Here is a 24191-nt window from a genome sequence, read left to right on the forward strand (position 1 = left end):
GCTCTAGTGGGAGTCTGTTTAGCTAGAGCAGAGAATTTTCATGGGAGAGCTGTAGTCAGTAAGTCTAAATAAAAGACATTAGCACGAAATAATTTCTTTTTAGAATCAAGTTTTTATTTAATTGATTATTCTTACCAGTGTTGATTCTGTTGGAAACTGATTTCCAGGACACTGATGGAGTCAGAAATACTGTTCAGAGGCACCTTAGTGCTAACTCTGCTTTGCACCAAAAATGATGCTGAATGGACTTGAGCTCTGGTAGGGGTCCAGATGTCTGTAAATACAGCCTAGGAAAGTCGTAGATTGTTAGTGTACATTCTTCCAGAATGCTGATGTAAGCTCTGCTTATAAAAAGGCTGAAATCTGGCAACAGCTTTATTCAGACAGTGTTACAGCTGATTGATACCTCATTAGGGATGTGATAGAAATCTGAGTAGGAAAGATTTCCTGTACAATGCCTGCTCCTGCCCTGATTTTTTTTTTTTTTCTATTTCTGTATAATGGCTGTTTAATGAACACTTTTGAAGGGATTGGAGGGGTGGGGAGTTGGGAGAGAAGAAACGGGTCTTCTTGCTAAGCAATCTGTACACTTAAAGAAGCAGCTGTGTTTCCTTACCTCATTAGATTGTACCTTGTTAATCCCACATTTAAATTTATGTCATTAGAGTTGAAAGGAAGAGTCACATACCTTTCTCCATGATAGACATTCCAGAAAGATAGAACAGTTAGAATCACAGGCCTCAATAATACATTTCTTCTTCCTCATTGCATGGCTGATTTTGATTCTGATTCCATCCAGGATGTGGGTATGATTGACTTCTGTGTCCTAAGCAGATACTCTATAGAGAGAGAGAGTAAGTAGATTTAATGTAAGTGAATAGCATTATCTATTTAAGGGAGCAGTCAGTATTAAACTATATAAGTAACAGCAATTATGCTATCTTTTTACTGACCCATAATGATAGCTGGCATGCTTATATATTTAAGAATTGTATTTAAGAAGTATTTATACTTTGAGTCCTAATATTGGACCTGTTCCTAACAATTGTGGTTAGAACCATTATACATTTTTATAAGTCTTATTATTAAAAGAAAATAGCACATATCCTTTCTATTTGGGGAAGGATGTAAACTCTACAGCTATATTGTGCATTACAGTGATCCTTAACCATATACAATTTTTTTTTTTTTTTTTTTGAGATGGAGTCTCGTCTGTTGCCCAGGCTGGAGTGCAGTGGCGTGATTTTGGCTCACTGCAACCTCCACCTCCTGGGTTCAAGCAATTCTCTCTGCCTCAGCCTCCCACTGAGCTGGGATTATAGGTGCCCACCATCAAGCCCATCTAATTTTTTTGTCTTTTTAGATTGGGTTTCAGCATGTTGGCCAGGCTGGCCTCAAACTCCTGACCTCAGGTGATCTGCCCACCTCGGCCTCCCAAAGTGCTGGGATTACAGGTGTGAGCCACTGTGCCTGGCCATATACAACTTTTTTAGCGAGTTTGAGGAACTGAATTTAAAATTTTATTTAATTCTAATTAATTTACTTTTTAAATTTAAAAGTAGTACTTGATTCAGTTATCAGAAAACTTATGTTTGGAATAACTTGAGTCTAAAAATCTGCTTTTCAGACAGAAGTTTTATGAAATCTAAGTACAAATCAAGTATTTCTGAGTAAAATTCAGCATCTTAATTCAGATGTGCTCTTAGTATGAAATACCAGATTTCACAATTAGAAAAAAGAATGCAAAACATCTCATTAATTTTTATATCGATGATGCATTGAAATTATATCTTAAATATATTGGGTTTTATAAAACATTAAGATTAATTTGACTTGTTTCTTTCTATTTCTTTGATAGGGCTACTAGAAAATTTTAAGTTACCTGTATAGCTTGCATTTTATTTCTGTTAGACGTACCACTATGGAAAGAAGTAAATTATTTGCCTTGTTAATCGTCTGACTGATTATAAATACCTGATCCAGAATTTAATTTTTCTTTAATATCACTTTCCCCTCCCAGATAGAGAAGCTATTCTGGAATCAGATGCCAGAGTGAAGGAGCAACGTAAAGGAGCTGGAGAGAAAGCCTTATACCATGCAGGCTTATTTTTATGGCACGTTGGTCGCCATGATAAAGCGAGAGAGTATATTGACAGAATGATCAAAATGTCAGATGGTAGTAAACAGGTAGCTATTTTTCTGATTTTAAAATAGTAACATTAAAAGACGCTTATGTTATTGATATATCCAGTAGTGTCTGCGATTTAGTTCTTTGTTATTGGCCACTCTAGTGCCACTTTATAAATAACAGCTTTATTTTAACCCATTTATGATTATTAAGTGGTTAATAGTGTGTTTATTGTAGAATAGGGATTCTCTAAGGTTAGTTTTATGCTACTAACTCTTTCTGGTTCCTTCCCTGTGTTTTTCTCTTTCTTTTTCTCTCCTTTTTCCTTCCTTCCCTCCATGTTTTATTCTTTCCTTTCCTCCCTCTCTCCTTACAGAACAGCTCTAGATACAAGGCACCATTGTCTGTACGGTTAATAATGCAAAGGAAAAGAATACCTAAACTTCGCTTTCGTGAATGAATAATCAAGCAGTGGCATAGAGCATATCCCTGGCTAATATTGTGAGAAAAATGATAGATGATAGGCAAGAGATGTGATTAAGTTGCACAAGAAAATAATTGATAACATTTATTGTTCGCTTACTTTGTGCTAGGCACTATTTTAAATTAAGGAGAGATCACGTGTGTAAGTGTTAAGAGAATGTGAAAGAATTTTTTTGAAGGAAGTAACATTTGAGCAAAAACCTGAAGATGAATACAATTTCAACAAGCAAAGATAGTGGAAAAGCAAAGTAGATACTCCCAAAGTGAGAAATAATAGATGGAAATGAGACATGTTACTTCTGGGATAACATGAGACATGTTACACTGAGATACTCATATTTGACGGAACACAGGGTACAGAGATAATTGAGGGTGGAAGAAAAGCTTGGAGAGGTAGATTGAGACAAATTGAAGGATCTTGACAGCTAGTTACAAATATTTGCATTTGATTTGACATGCATTGAGAGGCTGTTGAAGACCTTTAATCATGGTACTGATTTTATTAGGGTGCAAATACAGAAGATTAATATAACAATGGTTTCTAGAATGGAGTGGCTTGAGGTTAAACTGGAATGAATGCAGCAAAAAAAAAAAAAAAAAAAGATAGTGCTTTCTTGCAGAAGGTTTTGAGGCTCTACACTAAAATACTGTACAGTGAATATGAAGATCAGAATTTTTAAATACTGACAGGACCTGTGAATTGATAATAAATAGTTGGGAAAGATAACAAGTTGTCACATATTAGGATATCCTTGAGGCTTTAAGCCTAAATAAGTTAGAGACCAGTTAACATAATTAGAAAATCCAGTGGCATAAGAAGCTAATCATAAAGGGAAGTGATGTATTTGACTTAAGACATGCTGTATTTCTGGTGCTGGCAGAACAGTAAGATGGAGATAGCAGATTAATTTCTGGAAAAATAAAAATTTAGAAAAGGTTTTGGGCTAGAAATATAGGTTGGGAATCATCCACACAGAAACAATAGTTAAAATCACTCAAATAATGGCACTGATTTAGTACATAGCATTGGTTAAGATTCTTATCTGTGTTTTCAAGTGAAATACAGGGAGATAAATATAGTCTTAGTTAAAGGTTTATAAATTGGTCAATTAACCTAGATTTTTTTTAATAGAAGGGCATATTACACAGTTTTTTATTTGAACTTAAGCAGAAAAATAACCAGTTTGCATATTCTTTTCAATCATATATGTCTTACAACCCATGGGCCCACTAATGTGTAAAGATAAATATTCATGAGTTACTCAGTTTTTAATTTCTCAGGCCATTCACCTGTCATTTGAAATTCAATGGACTAATCAAAGAGATTAAGAAAATAGTTGCCAGATTATCTGAATCTTTAAGATATGTGAAGCAAGACATTTTCTGTTACTTCATCTTAGTTCATTTAGGCTGTTTGCCCAAAAAGAGACAACAAATTCTCATGTTTATATTGAATTACATGTTTAAGCATTATTAATCGTCAATTACTAGCAAAATCTCAGAGAAAATAATGTTCTTAACACTAGTGAAATATTTGATAAAGCATCTTAATTTTAATATTGAGCTCAATAGTAATGTTAAAGGCTGAAATTTGTAGTACAGTTCCCAAGACACTAGGCTGGCAAGGGTTCAAAAGTGATTTCACTAACAGAATTTTATTGTTCATCACATTATTTGATACAGTCTTTTTTGGTATTAATTGCCAAAAAATGACATTAGCCTCTTTATTAACATTTCTTTCTTTCATTTCTAAAAAAGTAAAAATAGAATTATTTATTTTACAGGGACACATTTTGAAAGCATGGCTTGATATTACAAGAGGAAAAGACGCTTACACTAAAAAAGCACTGAAGTATTTTGAAGAGGGACTCCAAGATGGGAATGATACTTTTGCTCTGCTGGGTAAGGTGAGTTGGAGTTAAGGTAAATAAATCATGCTTCAAATTTTATTCATAATACATTTGAAACCTGACAAAACCAAGTAGCTCAAAAAAGTTGATTAATTTTCATGATAGTATTTTCAGCTCACAGCTGTAAGGAGAACTTGCATTTGTGCGGGACAATGAACAGTACACTAGAGAAATGTATTCTCTGCCGAAGTTCCTGAATCCTGGATCAGCTGTAACCATTGTTACTGTTTTGTTTCATACATTCTTTCCTCAGCATTTATTACATGTCTATGTATGTGAGGCATCACTCTAGATATTAGAAACCCTGAGCAAGACAAAACCTCTTGTTTTTATGGAGCCTATATTCTACTGATAGAGACAGACAATAAACAAAATAAGTAGTCAATTATGTAGTATATTGGAAGGTGATAAGTACAATGGAAAATAAATACAGCAGGAAAAGCTGGAGGGCATGAACTTCCAATTTTACATGAAGTAGTCAGAGAAAGTGACATTTGAGTGAAAACATTTAAGGAGGTGAGGGTTAAAGCCCTGTGGGCGTTGGGGAAAGTATTTCAAATAGAGGAGATAATGAGTTCAGACACCTTAAGGAGTATTCAGAAGGCCAAAGTGGGATGAGCCAAGAGAACAGAAGTGAAGGCCTGAGGAAGAAAGATGGGATGGGGGTTAGGAGGAGTGGTGGGCCTGTTCTGTAAGGCCTTTGGCTTCTACCTTCAATTAGAGAGACAGGCAACCAATACAAAGTTTTGAACAGAGAAATAGCATGATCGGACATACGTTTTAAGTGATGAGCAACTGATGGAGTCATTAGAACTCAGCAAAGGGTGGAAATATTTAAGTAGGACCCTTTCTTCAATCCCTATTGATGCTTTCTAAATGCCTTAAAATTTTTTTAAAATTATTTTTGACTCAGCAAAAAGCAATTAAATTTATATGTTAATTTAAGTAAATTTATATGCTGATCTAATAGACAACGAGGATTCATGTCTTGACTTGTGTTAATGTCCCCACATTACTTTTCCTGTCACTTTGCACGGACAGTGAGCCTATAGAACATAATTGTTCAGACCCACCACCCTCAAGTTTTACCTGATAACACTGCTGTAGAAATTGGCCATATATTTTTCTTGATCATTTTCTTTCTCTTAAAGAAAAGCTAGTTGATAAAAATGTGCCTCATCATCTCTTCTTAATGTACTAACTATATTTACAGCTTTATTTTTTCTATGAAAGTAGTACATGAACATAGTAAAAAATTTTTTTCAGAAAATGCAGTAAAATCTGAATGAGAAAATGAGCGTCACTATTGGAAATAACCAGTTACACTATTATGTATAATATCTCCTCATGTCAGTAAATATACAGCTACAAATTTATATTATTGTTTTTGATGATTACTTAAAATGTTATTAAATAGATATACTATGATTTTCTCCTCTAGGTCCATTTGAGATTATTTTATACATAAACAGTTCTGCCATAAATATCATCTATATACCTCCTTGTGATCTTCTCTAATTATTTCCTTCAGATAATTCATAGAAGTGAAAATGTTGAAGTAGGGGGATTTGTTTGAACTTTATTTTTCTTGTTCTTTAAAATCGCATATTCTTTAACCTGCAAATAATTTCTTAAAAAAGATGCAAAATTTCTAAAATTTCAGATGCTACTTAAAAATTTCCTGGAAACATTTTAATCTAAAAAGATAATTTTCCTGTTCTAAATGGAAACATTATTTTATGGTGTTTCTAAGAAACTTTTAAAAAATTTTATCCTTTCATCATAGTTTTCAGCTGTTTAAAAGTAAATTCTAAAACACAATAGCTTATGTAATGTATTTGTGTTATTCTGTAATGTTTTAAAATTTTGTTTTGACAAAAACTTTACTCCTCACAGAAAAGTCAGCAAATATTAAATACTCATACCCTGCCCACTCTGTGTTAGGAAAACTTTGATATGAAAGATCACACTTTTGATATCACTGTTTTTTTTCCTTCCATTAGGCACAATGCCTGGAGATGAGGCAGAATTATTCAGGTGCTCTAGAGACTGTGAACCAGATAATCGTGAACTTCCCGAGCTTCCTTCCTGCTTTTGTTAAGAAAATGAAGTTGCAACTAGCCTTGCAAGACTGGGACCAGACAGTTGAGACAGCACAAAGGTTAAGTAATAAACGATGATACAAGTTGGATTTGGTTATAATTTTGAGAAAATGAAAATCTGTATGTATTTTTTGTCGTAAGATTTTTTTTAATCTGATTTTTTCAGACAGTATGGAACCGAGGAAATACTTAAAATTATACTGCTTTTAAACACTGAATTTATTGTTTTACATAAATATTTGATTTCTATTCTAAGACAAACACTCTTTTTAGGCAAACAGGCCAATATCCCTGTAGTCATAAAGCTTATATTCAAGTGAGAGGAACCATATCCTAAGCACACCAAATAAGTATATTCTATAGTATGTTAGAAAGCTGTGAGGAAAAGATAAACCAGGAAAGAAATAGGGAGTGTTGAGGGGTTCAGTCTTATGAGGTGGTCATGGAAGACTGAAACCTTTAGGAGTAAGCCATGCAGGTATTTGAGAGAAGACTTTGCAGAAAGAAGGAAAAGGAAATGCAGAGTCTCTGAGGCAGGAGCACATGTCATGTGTTTGAGGAGTGGGGAGGGGTAAGAGAGGTGAGTAGGGTGTGAGGTCAGAGACAAAGGTTGGGAGGGAGCCCATGCTAGATGGTGAAGGGTCTTGTTGGCCATATAAGAATTTGGGGTTTTCTTCTGAGACACGAGGTCACTGGACGGTTTTGAGCAGAGGAGTGCTGTAATCTAAATTCTATTTTAAAGAATTACTCTGCCATGTGCAAAACAGACTGTGGGTGAGCAGGCAAAGGCAAAAGCAGGGAGAGCGTTTTGAGAGCTGTTTGCCATCATGGAGAAATGCTGGGGGTTAGCCATTGCTCTTTGACCAGTATCACCGTATTTGTCTTGATTACTGAAGCATTGTGGTAAGTCTTGAGGTCAAGTAATGTCAGACCTGTAACTTTGCTCTTTTCCTTCAATAATATGTTGCTATTCTGGGGTTTTTCACCACTCTATATAAACTGTAGAATCAGTTGGTCAGTATCCACAAAATAACTTGCTGGGATTTTGATTGGTATTGCATTGAGTTAGTTTATAGATTAAATCGGGAAGAACTAACATCTTATATTGTCTTTGCATCCATGATATGGAATATCTCTCCCTTTATTTGGTTTTTCTTTGATTTCTTTTATCAGAATTTAAAAATTTTCCTCACAGACGTCTTGTACATTTTTTCTTAGATTTGTATGTACCTAAGTATTTCACTTTAAGGAGTGCTAATGTAAATGTTGTGTTTTTAATTTCAAATTCTACTTGTTCATTGCTAGTACATAGGAAGGCAATCGATGTTATATATTAACCTCATATTCTACAATCTTGCTGTAATTACTTGTTAATTCCAAGAGTTTTTAAAATTAATTCTTTTAGATTTTCTACATAGATGTTCATGTCATCTGTGAGCATCTATTATTTCTTCCTTTCCCTGATCATTTTAAGACTTAGTAGCATTCTGTGAATTGAAAACACAAATAATTTATTCTTTCCCCATTGGCAAGCACTTAAGATACTGTATTTGTTAGGATAGGCTAAACTGCTACAAGAATAGATCTAAACATATAATGATTCAATGTAATAGAAAAATTTTCTCCATATGTAACTGTTTTGGGGAAATGTTATAAGTTTTCAGGCAGCTTTCCTCCACACTGTTTTTAACGGACTTAGACTCCTAGACTCTTTCCATCTTGTAATCTGCCATCTCCTAAGACCTCATAACAGCTGGCAGAAGGGGAAAGATAATTTAGAGAAGTCATTCCACTTTTTATAGAAGCCCAGGCCCAGAAATGGCATACATTACTTTATTTCATGTTGACCATGTCTAACTGCAAAGATGTCTAGGAAGTGTTGGCTAGCCACGTGCTCAAGCAAATCAGGAGAGAATGGATTTGAGGAGGCAAATTGTAGTCTCTGCCTCAGGTATATAATTTTAAATTTTTGATAGGCACTGCCAAATTGCTCTCTTAGGAAACTGTACTAATTTACACTCCTACCAGTAGGCTATTGAATGTTCCCTTACCTTATCCTCACCAATTCTGGCTATTTTCAGTGTGTGTATTTTTGTTTTTGTTTTTTAAGCAATCTGAGAGATATCTTATTTTTATTTTCATTTCTTTTATTGTGTTGAGATTGAGCAACTTTTCACATGCTAACAGCTATTGTTTTTCTTCAGTATATGACTGGTTCTAAGTATGCCTTTTTTTTTTCTCCAAGCGAGCCTATTCTCTCCTCAGTTTCAAATGGACTCTGATAATTTTTCTAACAAGTTCTCCATCCTCTCTCTTTCTTTCTTTCTTTTTCTCTCTCTTTCTTTCTTTCTTTGTCTTCTTTTTTGTTTTTTTGACAGTCTCGCTCTGTCACCCAGACTGGAATGCAGTGGTGCGATCCTGGCTCACTGCAACCTCTGCTTCCCAGGTTCAAGTGATTCTCATGCCTCAGCCTCCTGAGTAGATGGGATTACAAGGCACCCATCACTATGCCCAGCTAATTTTTTTGTATTTTTAATAGAGATAGGGTTTCACGATGTTTCTCTTACAATAGTTTTGTTGGCTCTTTTTTATTTATTTATTTATTTTTTTGCTCTTGACTGTCATAATCAGTTTACAAAGTAAAGAAAAAAAAAGAAACTATAGAAAATTTTGGTTTGAATTGCATTAAATTTGTGGTCATTTCTGTGTGTGTGTGTTGGGGGGTGAAACGTTTCTTAACCAAAACTGAGCATCATTATATCAGGTAGCTATTGATGTATAGCAAACAACCACAAATGTCAGGACATGTAATAGTAAGTATTCTTTCCTCACGTTTGTGTCAGTCATCAAGGGTCTGCTGATCTTAGGCAAGGCTTGGCTGGGGCCCTGCTTCAGTTCAGATCCAACTAATATACATGAGCATGATTATATACACACATGAAACTGCAATTTTATGGCATTCTAAATAATTCATTTAAGTACATTTTGGCGTTTAAACAAAGATCAAATCAAGCTTTACACTTGTAAGAACATAATTTTAAATTTTAATATTTTAAATGTAAAAAGGCAGCTAAACACAAAGTACAGATCAGAAAACCCTCATTTAATATAGATTTTGGAAATTAAAAAATTTGTAACACGGTGGCTTTCTTACCCACCCTAAAATGTAAATAAAACCTCTTCCCCAGATTTGTACTTCATACTTGGTAACAACCTAAAAGTTTTTCAAATCTGTGAAAAAAATCTACCCGACCAATTTAAATTACCTGGGAAAGGGCAGGAGAGGAGATCAATAATCAGAGTCAGTTGCACACAGATGGAAAGTATTCTTTCCTCACATGTGTGTGGGTCATTAAGGGTCTGCTGATCTTAGGCAAGGCTTGGCTGGGGCCCTGCTTCAGTTCAGATCCAACTGGGTGAGTGTGGCACATCGTTGCAGTTTGGGCTCTTGTCATCTCCAAGAGTGTTTTCCCCTGGACTCGTGAAAAGAGGCAGCTGCTGCTCAGAGAAAATCGTTCTCCTAGTGATAGCAGCTGCAAGAGAACAAGCAGAAATATGCATTGCCTCTGAAATCTAGGCTGGTACGCTGCTACTCCTGCCCACATTCCATTTGTGAATATAAGAAAAATGTCCAAGTCCCTAGTCAAGGAGCAGTAGGGTACACTCCAACTTTTGTAGTTAGTTTCACGGTAGAAGACACATACTCCGGGAGGGTTGAAAAACTGGAACCAGTAATTGAGTGTACTGTATCATCCATGGTAAGAAGTCTAGGGTGTTACCTTTTTGGTTCAGTTCTTTTTTAAAATGTCCCTGAATACAGTTTCATGGGAATTTGATAGCTTTTACACATTTCATAAGTTCATGCTTGTTATTTTTTTCTTTTGGGTTTTTGTTCCATTTATTAATAGGATTTTTTAATATAACATTTCTCATTTGTTTTTGTCACATAGGAATCTGTTGCTGTGAGTAACATTAGTAGGTGTTGTAATGTTCTACCCAGGTTTGCATTCCTGGAATTCCTGTAATAAATCAACCTGTTAAGGTGAATTATTCTTTTACTATACTGTTGTATATAGTTAGCTAATACCTTATGTACGATTGTTACAAGATTTAATGAGACTAGTACAACCTAGTCATATCTTTTAAAAATACATTAAAAATTAAATTCCAGAGACCTTTTCTTGTTTAAATAATAAAGTTGATAATTTTCACAAAGCAGGTGACATTTTACTAATGAAAATTACTTATTTGAACAGTGGAATAGTGAGGTAAGCAAACCAACTTTTCATGCCCTCAAATGAAAGAAAATATATAAAGTTGTTTCAACATTAAATAAAATGTTTTCTCGCAGGTTGCTGCTCCAAGATAGCCAAAATGTGGAAGCGCTGAGAATGCAGGCACTCTACTATGTGTGTAGGGAGGGGGATATAGAGAAGGTAAGTGGCATTGTATTATTTAAGTGTCTTATATTTAAAAATGTATTTCATTACACTTACGGGTGTACATGTATATATACATGTGCATATAAATCCTCGAAGTTCTCTTTTAGAATGTGTATCATGGTAGTTTTCAGTTGATTACTAGACTATTCCTTAACAAGGAGGTCAGCTTCTGAAACCTATTTGTAAAGCAAAAATATTACACAGATAAAATTACCCTTGAAAATCCTTTAAGTCATTAATCAAAGGATATATGGTTTTCTGTATGAAACTCCTGTGTCGTGATATATATGATTAATGTAACCAGTGACACTAGATATGAAAAAGTATGTATGCAAAATGTAATTTATAGTAAATTTACAGTTTAACTGAATTTGCAAAAGTTAAATGGGCTTAGGATAAAATCCCATTGTACCTTATAATAAAGTACCTCTGTTTCTGTAGTAGTAAACGCACTGACTGTAGATTGGATCATGGAGTGCTGAACTGTAATCTGAAAGAAATAGTATAACATGTAGTAGATTTGTGTTGTGTTTAGTGTGGTTAAATTGGTTAATGTGACAGTGCCTAATAGATACTTACCAGTAAGTACTAGGAGAAGCTTAGTAGGGGTAAATCTTTGGTAAATTTTCCAGGCATTGAAATTTCTAACTCTAAGTACTGTAATGATTTTTCTATTCTAAAAAATATTTTGACTGGAAACTAGTCTATATAGGCAATTCAAGGACTGATATCATATGATTCGTAAATACATTATTATTTGTATCTCATTTGTGTCATGAATTAACTATTGGAGGGGGAGCTGGGCATGTACAATTAATGGAATATTATGGGCATCGTTACCTATTCAAAGGTTTCCATTCAATAACAAGTATTAAAGAAACACATTCTGAAATGTATTGATAATTGTTGAGTTTGTTAGAACCTGAAATATATTGTATAACGCATAATCATCCATTGGAAGAGGAAGAATCTATAAAAGCAAATGTCTTTTAAAATACTAGTTGTGTTATACTTTGTTAGTGTATATGTGCATGTATTGTGTTGTTTTTTCTTAGTATATTTTAAAATTAATACCAGTCACTTTTGTTTTAGGCTTCTACTAAACTGGAAAATCTGGGAAATGCGTTGGATGCTGTGGAACCACAGAATGCTCAGCTCTTCTATAACATTACCCTCGCCTTCAGCAGAACTGTGAGAGTGCCTACCATGTACCACAGCTCTGTTATCTGCAGGAGAGGACATAAAATAAGTGGAAAAGGTGGAGGCAGGGGAGAGCATATGGCCTAGAGTACAAATATGTATTGAAATACATGATATATTTCTAAGAATGGCAGTTCAGAGGAGATGTGGTTTCTAACTATAAGAAGCCCTGATGGAGGCTTCATGGAAGAAATGCCACGTATTGATCTTTTAAGCGTAGTGAAGTGCTTTCCAGGCAAAGGAAACAGAAGGTGGTTTATTTTCATTAGAGCATAAGATTTATGACCAGGATTGCTCTTAGCTTTTATTTTTTAAAACTTTTTTTTAAAAAAAGTTTTAAAATGTATAAAAGACCATTTTGGTAGAGGAAATGGTTGGTATCTTTTTTTTTTCTGTTTTTGACATTAGGAAAGAAATGTTTTTGTTATAAGCTCCCAGCAAAAGGAAGGTAATCAAGAATGATATAGAAAAATACAGTCGAATCTTGAAATCAATATAGGAAATGAGAATATTGAAAAGGTAATTAAACTAGCAAAATATAGGGGAAAAGATACACATAAGAAAGTTAAAATAATTAGCAAGCATAAAGTTGAAAGAAAAATATCAAGGATATTAAGTGACATGAATATACTGAATTTTCTTATTTAAAAACAAAGATAAATTTTGGAGGACGAAAACTCCCTGCTATAATGAAAGTTTGAATTAAGAAAGGATTTACCTTTTTAGCTTACCATATTGCTAAACACATTATTTTGATTAGTTTTTTACTAAGTTTATAAAAATTATATAAGTTGGTTCAAACATTTGAATAAGTATTTTATTCTTAAAAGTCTTGTCTAGAAAAGTTATTTACTTATTCTAATAACACTGCTATTTCTTGAAATCTTTTCAAGAAGATTCTGAGGCACCATCTTTTAAAATATTCTCACTGGTGACACAACTGGTGTTTAGAGTGAAAACAGATCCTAGTCCTAGTTTTTATTCAATAAGAAGAAAACATACATATGATATACACACACTAACACACATACACACATACACATGTAGCCTTAAAATAATGATTTTCTTGTTCAATCTGTAACACAATCATGGAACAGCTTGGAAAAGAAGTTCAAAAAATTACGTCTGTGCAGTGAGATCATTAGAAGTATACTTTTCATATCGGTTATTTCGTAAAAGCACCCTATTAGGATATATAAGTTCTGATAGAATATAAACTCTTTCTTGATGCATTGTCTAGACAGTTAATAGAAAAGTTTTATTTTTCCTTAATTATTAATATTTTTCTTTTTTTGCCACTCCTGTGAAGTACAAATAATATATATATTTAGCAAAAATAATCTTTCAGTCTCAGTAGAAATGTTTGACTTTGAAATCATGCATAATTTATTTTTTCTTTTTAGTGTGGACGTAGTCAACTCATTCTTCAAAAAATTCAAACGTTACTTGAGAGAGCTTTTAGTTTAAACCCTCAGCAGTCACAAGTTGCTACAGAACTTGGATACCAAATGATTTTGCAAGGAAGAGTTAAAGAGGCACTGAAGTGGTATAAGACCGCCATGACACTTGATGAGACTAGTGTGCCTGCACTAGTTGGTATGACAACTGTTTTCTTAAATATTTATAACATAGGTACAAGTAGTAATAGTTTTTAACTTGCCATTAAAGAAGTACAAATGTATTTTGTTGTTTTCTAAACTTAAATTGTTCTCTACTACCCACACTAGAAAAAGTCATATGTCTTTTAAAATAAAATTTTTAATTCACAAATAATATCTTGAGAGAATAGATTTTTACAAGGTGATTCCTATAAATTATGAATTCTTCAGTGAATGATTTTATAAAGTTCAAGGCTACCCATTTTATTTACTTTCACTCTTCATTTTCTTTCTGTTGTTTTTAATCTAAAACTTTGAAGTATTGTGATGAGGGTAAGCCTGTTTTATTAATGTTACGTTAGCTTGGAGAGTGCATGCCTGAGTTGGTGTGGACTTTAACTGTCTTTCTCCTGTTTGATTTCAGGATTGATCCAGTGTCAATTAATAGAAGGGCAATTACAAGATGCAGATCAGCAGCTAGAATTTTTAAATGAAATTCAGCAGTCCATTGGAAAATCTGCGGTACAGTATTTTATTTTATCAGATGGTAGATGCTAGCTGTTTATAAAATACGAAATTTTAAATCAGTCTTACTGTTTTGTAATGGCTGGAAAGCACTAGTATACACTAATTTTAATATGTAATTGCATTTATTAATTTGCCTCCATACAAAACCAAACTTTATTCTTCTGAATGATTCTAAAATCTATTCAAGCTGATACTTAAATTGGAACAAATAATTGCCTATTAGTAGCACATTAAATGCATTTGAAATCTAAGCAGAAATAAATGGCTTTATAACTAAATTGAATAATTTATGAAAACTACTTATTTTCTAGGAATTAATATATTTACATGCTGTTCTTGCCATGAAGAAAAATAAGCGACCAGAAGAAGTTATTAATATTTTAAATGATGTCCTGGACACTCATTTTTCACAATTAGAAGGTTTACCTCTAGGCATACAATACTTTGAAAAGCTAAATCCTGATTTCTTGTTAGAAATTGTGACGGAATATCTGAGCTTCTGTCCAATGCAAGTAAGTAATTATGGGACTTACTTTCAAGGATGCATTTGCATGATGTTTTATGAAAGAACTTAAAAGTTTTCTTTGATGCATTAGACTATATAAGCATCTTAAAATGGCAGTATTTGTATCTATGTTAGTTGAAATCACTTTTAATCAGACTGTTTTTAATAACAATTGTTGTCAACTACTGAAAGTATTGGTTTGCATATATTCATTTGTATTTCATAAAATTTTAAAATCTTCACTTTAAAGAGATATTAAAAGTCAACTAATTCAGACACCTACCTTATGTTTGCATCCAGTCTGTAACATCACCGTCAAGTGCCTATCCCATGTCTGGGCAAACTCAAAAATGTAGTTCTTATCATATAACTATGATTGTTAGCCTGTTTTTCCTGTGTTAAATCAAATTCTGCTTTGTGTTTAAAAAAAAAAAAAAAAAAAAAAGCATTTACTTTCCCTCCTGCTCCCTAGAGTGACATAGAGCAAGTCTAGTTGCTTAGAGCAAGGATCATTCCTCATTCATGAAACAAACCTTCAGATATTGGCAATTAGTTTTCATGTTCTTCTAAACAACTTCAGGTTTCCAGCCATTTATTTTTTTTATATGACATAGCTTTGAGAATTCTGGCTGCTTTATTTTGTCTGCGCCTCTCATTAAGCTCATTATTCCAAATGTGGATTTGACCTGCAAGAACTAGAGTAGACCTTTTCCTCCCTTATTCTGTAACTCCATCCAACTTTCTTTTTATAAATCATGTTACATTAATGACCTCTATTGAATTGAGTTAATCAAAGACTTTTGGTCTGTTACTTGTTGAACCTTTGGACTGTGAAATTTTATCTTTTCAGATTCATCTCATAATTCCATATTATTATATTCCTTGTGAATCATGATTGTCACCTATTTTAGATGGAGCCTTACTGTCATCTATCATCTGCTTTGTCTAGCTCTGAGATAACTATTACCATAAGTTCTCTTCCAAGCATTAACAGTTTTGAGTAGAGCTGAGGCTGGAACCCTATGTTGTACTACCAGAGAGTTCTTTCCAAATTGATGTGGATTTATTAGTCAGCACTCTTAATACAGATAGTAAGCAGATACAGACATCCTAACTTTATTATATTTCAGCTCACATTCAACACAGGGATATCAGGGCGGGTACTATCAAACACTGCATTGCTAGAAGCAAACTTCTTAGTATTCTCCCTGATCTACAGCTTCATTAACTGTGTTAACATGGGGAATAAGGAAAATGACCTTCCCGTTGGGGACCCATACAGCCTTTTGATCATTTTCTAGGCTTTCATTACTATTTATTTTTTAAAATAAACACTCATAGAATTGTACCTGGGATTGACCTCAGACTCCCCGATCATGATCCATTTACACTTGCTTGGAAGTTGGAATACATTTTTTTCAGTATTAATCTAGTATTCAGGATTCATTCTACAAATATTTATAGAGTACCTAGCACTCAACTTGGAGCTGGGGAAATACCCTTGTAAAACAAACTACATTTTTTTCCCCTGAGGTGTATATTCCAACAAGAGGAGACAGATACTATAGTTAAGTCAATTATATACTATGATTAGAAAATGACAGGAGAAAATAATGAAACATGATGGGGTGATGGTGATTTTTAGATACATTGGTCAGGATAGGCCTCATGAAGAGGATGAGATCTGAACAAAGTCTTGAAAGGGAACATGTTTTAGGCTTCTCTAGAGGGACAGATCACATGATTACAAGGTCCCACAATAGGCTGTCTGCAAGCTGAGGAGCAAAGAAGCCAGTCTGAGTCCAAAAGCTGAAGAACTTGGAGTCCAGTGTTTGAGGGCAGGAAGCATCCAGCCTGAGAGAAAGATGCAGGCTGGGAGACTAAGCCAGTCTAGTCTTTTCATGTTTGTCTGCCTGCTTGGTTTTCTGGCCGTGCTGGCAGCTGAATAGATGATACCAACCCAAATTAAGGGTGGGTCTGCCTTTCTCAGCCCACTGACTCAAATGTTAATCTCCTTTGGCAACATCCTCACACTCATCCTCACAGAAGCACCCAGGATCAAGACTTTGCATCCTTCAGTATAACCAAGTTGACAGTATTAACCATCACAGAACATATGAAAATATGGTAGAGTGTTTCAGACAATGGGAGCAGCTGGTTCAGTAGCCCAAAGGGACACAGGGAAATAAATGTGGCTGGGGCAGGGTGAAGAGGAGGGGAGTAGTCAGAGATGAGGTCATCCCACAGGAGACCAGTCCTCATAGGGCCACAGTGGTTGTTATAACTCCTTTGGCTAAATCTGAGTATATCAGGGAGTCACCAGAGGGCTTCCAGCATGATCCAAGTCAACATTTTAACTCAGTGTTTTAATGGATTTCTCTGTAAGATGTCCTGAGAATTAACTGTAGACAGAACAAGAAATAATGCATTAAGTGGTAGTTGGGTCTCTAGTTCAGCAAGACATCCTATTTTCCTTTACCAGGAAATTCTATTTTCCTTTACCAGCATGTTAGAAAGTAATTAGCCTATGTGATATTGTCTTCATAGGTAAATACCGGAAAGGCAGAATTGTCTCCTCAGTTCTGTTCCTACTTCCTTGACCCTTTTATAGACATAGTTTTGTTTAGAATTTTAATTGAACAAATAATATCTTAAAGATTGTCTGCATAACTATTTTTTCTATGATTGCGCATTGAAATTGTTTGCAGTAAAAATAATGGTTGTTCTCAGTAACTCATTTTTAGCAGGTGACAGAGAACACTATCAGAACCTCACCACCATTTACATTTTCCCTATTTTTAGGCTGAAAAAAGATACATATTTTTAAACTGTTTGCTCTGTATCTACTACTATGCAAAGAAGCATAAAAATCTGATCTTCAAGACACATAAAAACCCTTAGGCCTAGAAAAGAAGCAAAACTAAATATGAAAATACCAGTAGAACTGTATAGGTATTATACAGTGCTAAATTTTATTATGTAGATTTTATGTGAAGAATTTAAAGAGGTTGAAGTATTCTAGGCAATAGTAGTCATACTGTGATTATCTTTTTGAGCTTCTATATTATGTGTGTCAAAAATCAGTAAGTTGTAGCACTTTCTTGTTGATCATAATGGCTCATTATAGGAGTGATTTTCTATAAGAGGGCACAGTCCAGTTAAAGATCTTTGTGTGTCAGGGGGCGAGGGGTGGAGGGGATCATCCTTATATAAAGAAACAGGCGGCCGGGCACGGTGGCTCAAGCCTGTAATCCCAGCACTTTGGGAGGCCGAGGCGGGTGGATCACAAGGTCGAGAGATCGAGACCATCCTGGTCAACACGGTGAAACCCCGTCTCTACTAAAGATACAAAAAATTAGCTGGGCATGGTGGCACGTGCCTGTAATCCCAGCTACTCAGGAGGCTGAGGCAGGAGAATTGCTTGAACCCAGGAGGCGGAGGTTGCAGTGAGCCGAGATCGCGCCATTGCACTCCAGCCTGGGTAACAAGAGCGAAACTCTGTCTCAAAAAAAAAAAAAAAAAAAAAAAAACAGGCTTAGTAAGGCAAAGCAGGAGGAATGAACATTTTATATTTTAATTCTGATATCACATTAATAAATTGTGATTGGATGACCATTGGATAAAGATTGGTTTGGTAGACAGCCATTATAAGAATAAGATCTGCATTAATAAGACAGCCGTTAAAAGGATAAGATTCTTTTCACTGTGAAAAGAATAAAGCAGTATTCCAGTATCAATTTAATTATCATACTCACTATTAATAGAAAGGAAAACTTTGAGGCTCTAAAGCATGCCAAGCAGAAGAGTGGGGAATGTAAAATGTAAAATGCAACATTTAGTTTAGCATAGTGAGTGTTCTACCTTCTGTTTACCACTGGGGGAAAATCTGAATTGTTTAGCAACTGGCTTTTCAATACTCTAGGGGATAATGAAAGTAATTGAATTGAGCAAATCACAAGGCAGATCTAGAATTTGAACACTTACTGCCTTGACTCTGTCAGTTCTAGCAAGAAACTTTACCTCATAGTTATCTTTCCTTTAACATGTATTTCTCTGATAAAACTTTTGAGCACATATACTCACTTGATATGTTATCAATTTAGTAATTGTATACTAGTTGCACAATTATTTTGCTGAACAAGAACCCTTATTTACATTGTCTGTTCATACATTCCAGGGAAATAAATTAGTTAAGTCATAGTAAAGGTATTATGAAATAAGTGAAATCAAAGACATTTTAGAAAAATGTGTATAGTTTTGTTAGTTATGCTAAAATTAATGTATGTTTATTTTTAGCTAAATATTATTTTACACTTATAAAATGATGTGCTGATTTGTTTTGTTTAGCCTGCAAGTCCCGGGCAACCTCTTTGTCCCCTTCTCAGGCGTTGTGTCTCAGTCCTGGAGACTGTAGTAAGAACCGTACCAGGTCTTCTGCAAACTGTCTTCCTCATAGCAAAAGTGAAATATTTGTCAGGTAGAGTATACTTCAAAAACTTTTAACCTCTTTATTCTGATGTTGATAAAAACAAGTATAAATAAGCACTCTGCATATGGAGAATAGTCATATAAAATGTACATTTTGTATATGCATAGTTAAGTAATTCTAATTCAAAATAGAATTGCGTGACTTATTGTTTAATCCTTTAAAAATTACTATAAACTTTTGTGGCTTCCTGGGAATTGCTGGGAAAATGAAATTGTACCATTTAAAAAAAAAGTCTGTCAGAAATTACTGGAGAATGGCAATGTGAATTTACAGTCATTAATCCATAGTTATGTTCTTACTGGCGACGTTGCCAAGTGCAACATTTGCCAGATTTCAGGCCCGACTGAAAAGTATTGAGTAATTCCTGTTTAGTTTCTGTGAATGGTTATGTATAGCTTAAAACAAAATCAGCTCAGCTATAACCTTAGCTTTCTAAGACACAGACAAGTACATGATTTCACACATAAAAATAGACCATCATGGCTGGGCACAGTGGCTCACACCTGTAATCCCAGCATTTTGGGAGGCCAGAGCTAGCAGATTACTTGAGCCTGCGAATTCACAATGAGCCTGAGCAAAATGGTGAAACCCCATCTCTACAAAAAAATACAAAATTAGCTGGGCTTGGTGGCATGTGCCTATAGTCCCAGCTACTCAGGAGGCTGAAATGAGAGAATCACCTGAGCCCAGGGAGGTTGAAGCTGCAGTAAGCCAGGATCACACCACTGCACTGCAGCCTGGGCAGCAGGAGTGAGACCCTGTCTCAAAAAAAAGGACCATCATATCATGCTTGTCTGTATGTCCCTTTGCCAACGGAATGCTATAAAAGTAAATAAAGTTTGTAAAACTGTAAGAGCAGAAACCAACTTAAAGGTATTTTCATAAGTAGTTATGTCCTGTCTTATGATGGAGTGATGAGATTGCCTTTACTGCTTCTTTGGACCTCTGTTTATTTTTTATTTCAATTTTTGTATTTATGTTGGGTACAAACACTTTTTGGTTACGTGGATGAATTGTATAGTGCCAAAGTCTGAAATTTTAGTGTACCCATCACCCAAGTAGTGTACATTATACCCATTGTGAAGCTTTGTATCCCACGCTCTCATCCCATTCTCTCTCTTCTAAGTCTCCAAAGTCTACTATATCATTCTGCCTTTATACCCATAGAGATGGGACATAGGGTATTTGGTTTTCCATTCCTGAGTTACTTCATTTAGAGCAGGGGTCCCCAAACTTTTTACACAGGGACCAGTTCACTGTCCCTCAGACCGTTGGAGGGCTGGACTATACAAGGTGTGACACCCTTCACAGCCAGCACTGCTGCCTCCACTATCCCAGACAGCGGTATGCAGTGTCACAGGCCCAGCACCGCCTCCAGTGCTGTATACAGGGTGGCAGTGGTCAGCCTGTGACACTGTGTATACAGCGTCCTGGACATCTGCAGCAGCGGTGGGGCTCTTCTGTGGGAAGCCCACTGCTGCATGTTTCCCCTATTATAAGACACCTCCTAAAAATAAGACAGCTCCCGTCTTTTGGGGGTAAAATTAATATAAGAAAGGGTCTTATAATAGGGGAAACATGGTGTGTAGTAATGTGGGGGGAGACTTTTGGGCAAAGGGAGGTTATAGGGGCCATTATGTTGTACGTTTGGCGGAGTATGGGGACCATGGTACTGTGTAGTAATGGTTATAGTGCTTTGCCTTTCTTCCTACTTCTGCTGTTATTTCACACTGCTTCCGATGATGTGGGGCGCCACAACCGCAGACCGGATGTGCGTCATATGACGCGCTTCCTGAAGTGTGGTGGGGACCACATAAATGGCCTCAGGGGGCCACATGCGGCCCACGGGCCATAGTTTGGGGACCCCTGATTTAGAGTAATAGCCTCCAGTTCCATCCAAGTTGCTATAAAACACATTATTTCATTCTTTTTTTTACAGCTGAGTAGTATTTTTTTGGGGGGGGACAGAGTCTTGTTCTGTTGCCCAGGCTGGAGTACAGTGGTGCAATCTCAGCCCGCTGCAACCTCCACCTCCCAGGTTCAAGCGATTCTCCTGCCTCAGCCTCCTGAGTAGCTGGGATTACAGGTGCATGCCACCACGCTTGGCTAATTTTGTATTTTTAGTACAGACGAGGTTTCACCATGTTGATCAGGTTGGTCTCGAACTCCTGACCTCGTGATCACCTGCCTCGGCCTCCCAAAGTGCTGGGATTACAGGCGTGAGCCACCGCGCCGGCCAGCTGAACAGTATTCAGTGGTGTATATATACCACAGTGGTTGATGGGCACTTATGTTGGTTCCTTATCTTTGCAATTGTGAATTGTACTGCAATCAACATACATGTGCAGGTAACTTTTTGATGTAGTAACTTCTTTTCCTTTGGGTAGATATCCAGTAATGGGATTGCTGGATTGAATGATAAATCTACTTTTAGTTCTTTGAGAAATCTTCATACTACTTTCCAAAGAGGTTGTATTAATTTAAATTCCCACCAGCAGTATGTAAGTGTTCTATTTCACCACATCCATGCCAACGTTTTTTTATTTTTTTTTTTACTTTTTAATAGCGGCTATTCTGGCTGTGGTAAGGAGATACCTAACTGTAGTTTTAGTTTACATTTCCCTCATGATCAGTGATGTTGAGCATTTTTAAAATGCTTCTTGGCCATTTGTATCTTTTTTTTGAGAAGCGTTTATTCATGTCGTTTGCCCACTTTTTAAAGGTAATTTTTTTTTCTTTATGATTAGTGTGGATTCCTTATACATTGTGGAAATGATGGACTTCTGTTTTAACTGTTAAAAAAAATGTAGATGTCGATGCTAGAGGCTTGTTGTACCTCTAAAATATTTCAGTTGTAAGAAGTGACACTAATACTTTCTGATTGTTTTATTAAGCCATGTGATATTTCAACTTTTCTCCCAATTGGAAGGGGTATCACCTACTAAATAATTAGACTGGGACTTTGATTCCTGTAATTAATTTAGTAAGTATTTATTATATGTTATGAAAAAGTCACAAGCTAGAAATACTTAAAAGTCTCTAGTAATGAAAATTTCTTATATTAACCCCATTTTTAAGAACAGCCTTACATAAGAATGATGCAGTGGACTTTGGGGAGTCAGAGAAAAGGGTGGGAGGCGAGGGAGGGAGGGATAAAAGACTACACACTGGGTACAGTGCTTGTGTGATGAGTGCACCAGAATTTCAGAAATCACCACTAAAGAACATTCATGTAAGCAAACACTACCTCTTCCCCAAAAACCCATTGAAATGAAAAATAAGAAAATTTCTAATAACCAAAAAAAAAAAAAAAAAAAAAAAAGGAAGAGCAACCTTAACTCGTGTGAAATGCTGCTGTTGCTAGCATATGTCTAAGTAGTAGTCTTGCTAAATTGCCAACTGCAATGACTTTTGACACCAAATAGCTGGAGTTACCCGAAACATTGCAGGTTAAGGGTGCAGTCCTCCATAAAACTGCCCTCACTTCAGATACTAGCCACAGATTTGGGCATTCCTAGAGCCTCCTGTGCTTTTGACTAGCTGGCTGCAAATTTAGGGGCCCCTCAGTTTCAGTAATTTGCTAGAATGAATCACAGAACTCAAAACACTAGATTTGAAATGATGGTTTTCTTATAGCAACAAGATGCTAACCCAGATCAGCAGCAGGGAGAGATGCACAGCATGAGGTCTGATAGGCTCTCAGATGTAAAGCTTCTGTTGTCCTCTCCCTAGACAGTTAGGAGACGTCACCTTCCTGACATGTCAGTGTGTGACAATCAGTATTAGCAACCAGGGAAGCTCACCAAGGTTGGTGTCCATAGCTTTTATTGGGATTTCATTATGTAGGCATGGATTAAATCAGGCGTCCCCAAACTACGGCCTGCGGCATGCGGCCCCCTGAGGCCATTTATCCAGCCCCCTGCCGCACTTCAGGAAGGGGCACCTCTTTCATTGGTGGTCAGTGAGAGGAGCACAGTATGTGGCGGCCCTCCAACGGTCTGAGGGACAGTGAACTGGCCCCCTGTGTAAAAAGTTTGGGGATGCCTGGATTAAATCATCAGCCACGTGATTGAATTCAATCTCCAGCACCCCGCAGACTGACAGTGTGGCTCTAAACCCCAGCCCTCTAATCACACGGTGGATCTTTCTGGCACAGCCAATCCCCATTCCAAGTTACATCTTTAGCATAAACTGTCTAGGAGTGCACCATGAGTCTTCTCATTAGGGTAAACTATCAGGGCCCATAATGAATAACACAGATATTCTTAACAGGAGGGAAAGGAGTTGGAGGCTCCCTCCAGGAACCCCAGACAAACACAAGCCAAATGCTTTGTTACACAGAACTCTGACAAAGACAAATACACAGGACTGAAATGTCTTTCAGTTTCATCCAAGGGAAATTGGACTGCTCTTAGAATATGATGTACATGTTAATCTCTGGTGATGTTGCCTATTTTCCTCAACAGTAATGAGCCACTTCTCGTTTTTAAATATTTAGTAACCTTCTGATGCTACCCTATATGTCCATCCCCTACCCTTAAAAGAAACAGATTCTCCTTTTTGTTACTCATACAGCTTCAGTTTCTTAGTTGCAAACCCTAACTCTCTATGCACTTTCTCCTGTTAGTGCAACCTCTTTCTTCAAGTTATTGCCTTAATCTTTCTCCTTCCTAAAAGAATTTTCCCATGAATTTATTATGCCTAACTTTTCTTTCTTTTTTTTTTTTTATATACCTGCATAGTTTTGAGTGTTGGATTGTAGCACAATAAATGAAGAATCTAACATTGTTAATTATGCTTGATGGT

At 35.8% G+C, this 24191-nt stretch overlaps 1 protein-coding gene across 3 annotated transcripts in view; it reads left to right on the forward strand.

The window, feature by feature from the left end:
• The window catches only part of TTC21B (tetratricopeptide repeat domain 21B), a 74848-nt gene that overhangs the window by 5515 nt on the left and 45142 nt on the right, over positions 1-24191 (forward strand). For 2 of the 3 annotated variants that reach the window (XM_039470121.2, XM_074399559.1), the window contains exons 4-12: positions 2021-2187; positions 4396-4518; positions 6525-6682; positions 10975-11059; positions 12158-12256; positions 13669-13861; positions 14288-14385; positions 14703-14903; positions 19244-19373. In XM_039470121.2, coding sequence (XP_039326055.1) covers positions 2021-2187; positions 4396-4518; positions 6525-6682; positions 10975-11059; positions 12158-12256; positions 13669-13861; positions 14288-14385; positions 14703-14903; positions 19244-19373 — 1254 coding nt within the window. The remainder of the gene's footprint in view (positions 1-2020; positions 2188-4395; positions 4519-6524; positions 6683-10974; positions 11060-12157; positions 12257-13668; positions 13862-14287; positions 14386-14702; positions 14904-19243; positions 19374-24191) is intronic. The other variant, XM_074399558.1, reaches the window with a different exon arrangement.

The sequence above is a fragment of the Saimiri boliviensis genome, chromosome 5, assembly GCF_048565385.1.
Source record: "Saimiri boliviensis isolate mSaiBol1 chromosome 5, mSaiBol1.pri, whole genome shotgun sequence".
Classification (NCBI taxonomy): domain Eukaryota; kingdom Metazoa; phylum Chordata; class Mammalia; order Primates; family Cebidae; genus Saimiri; species Saimiri boliviensis.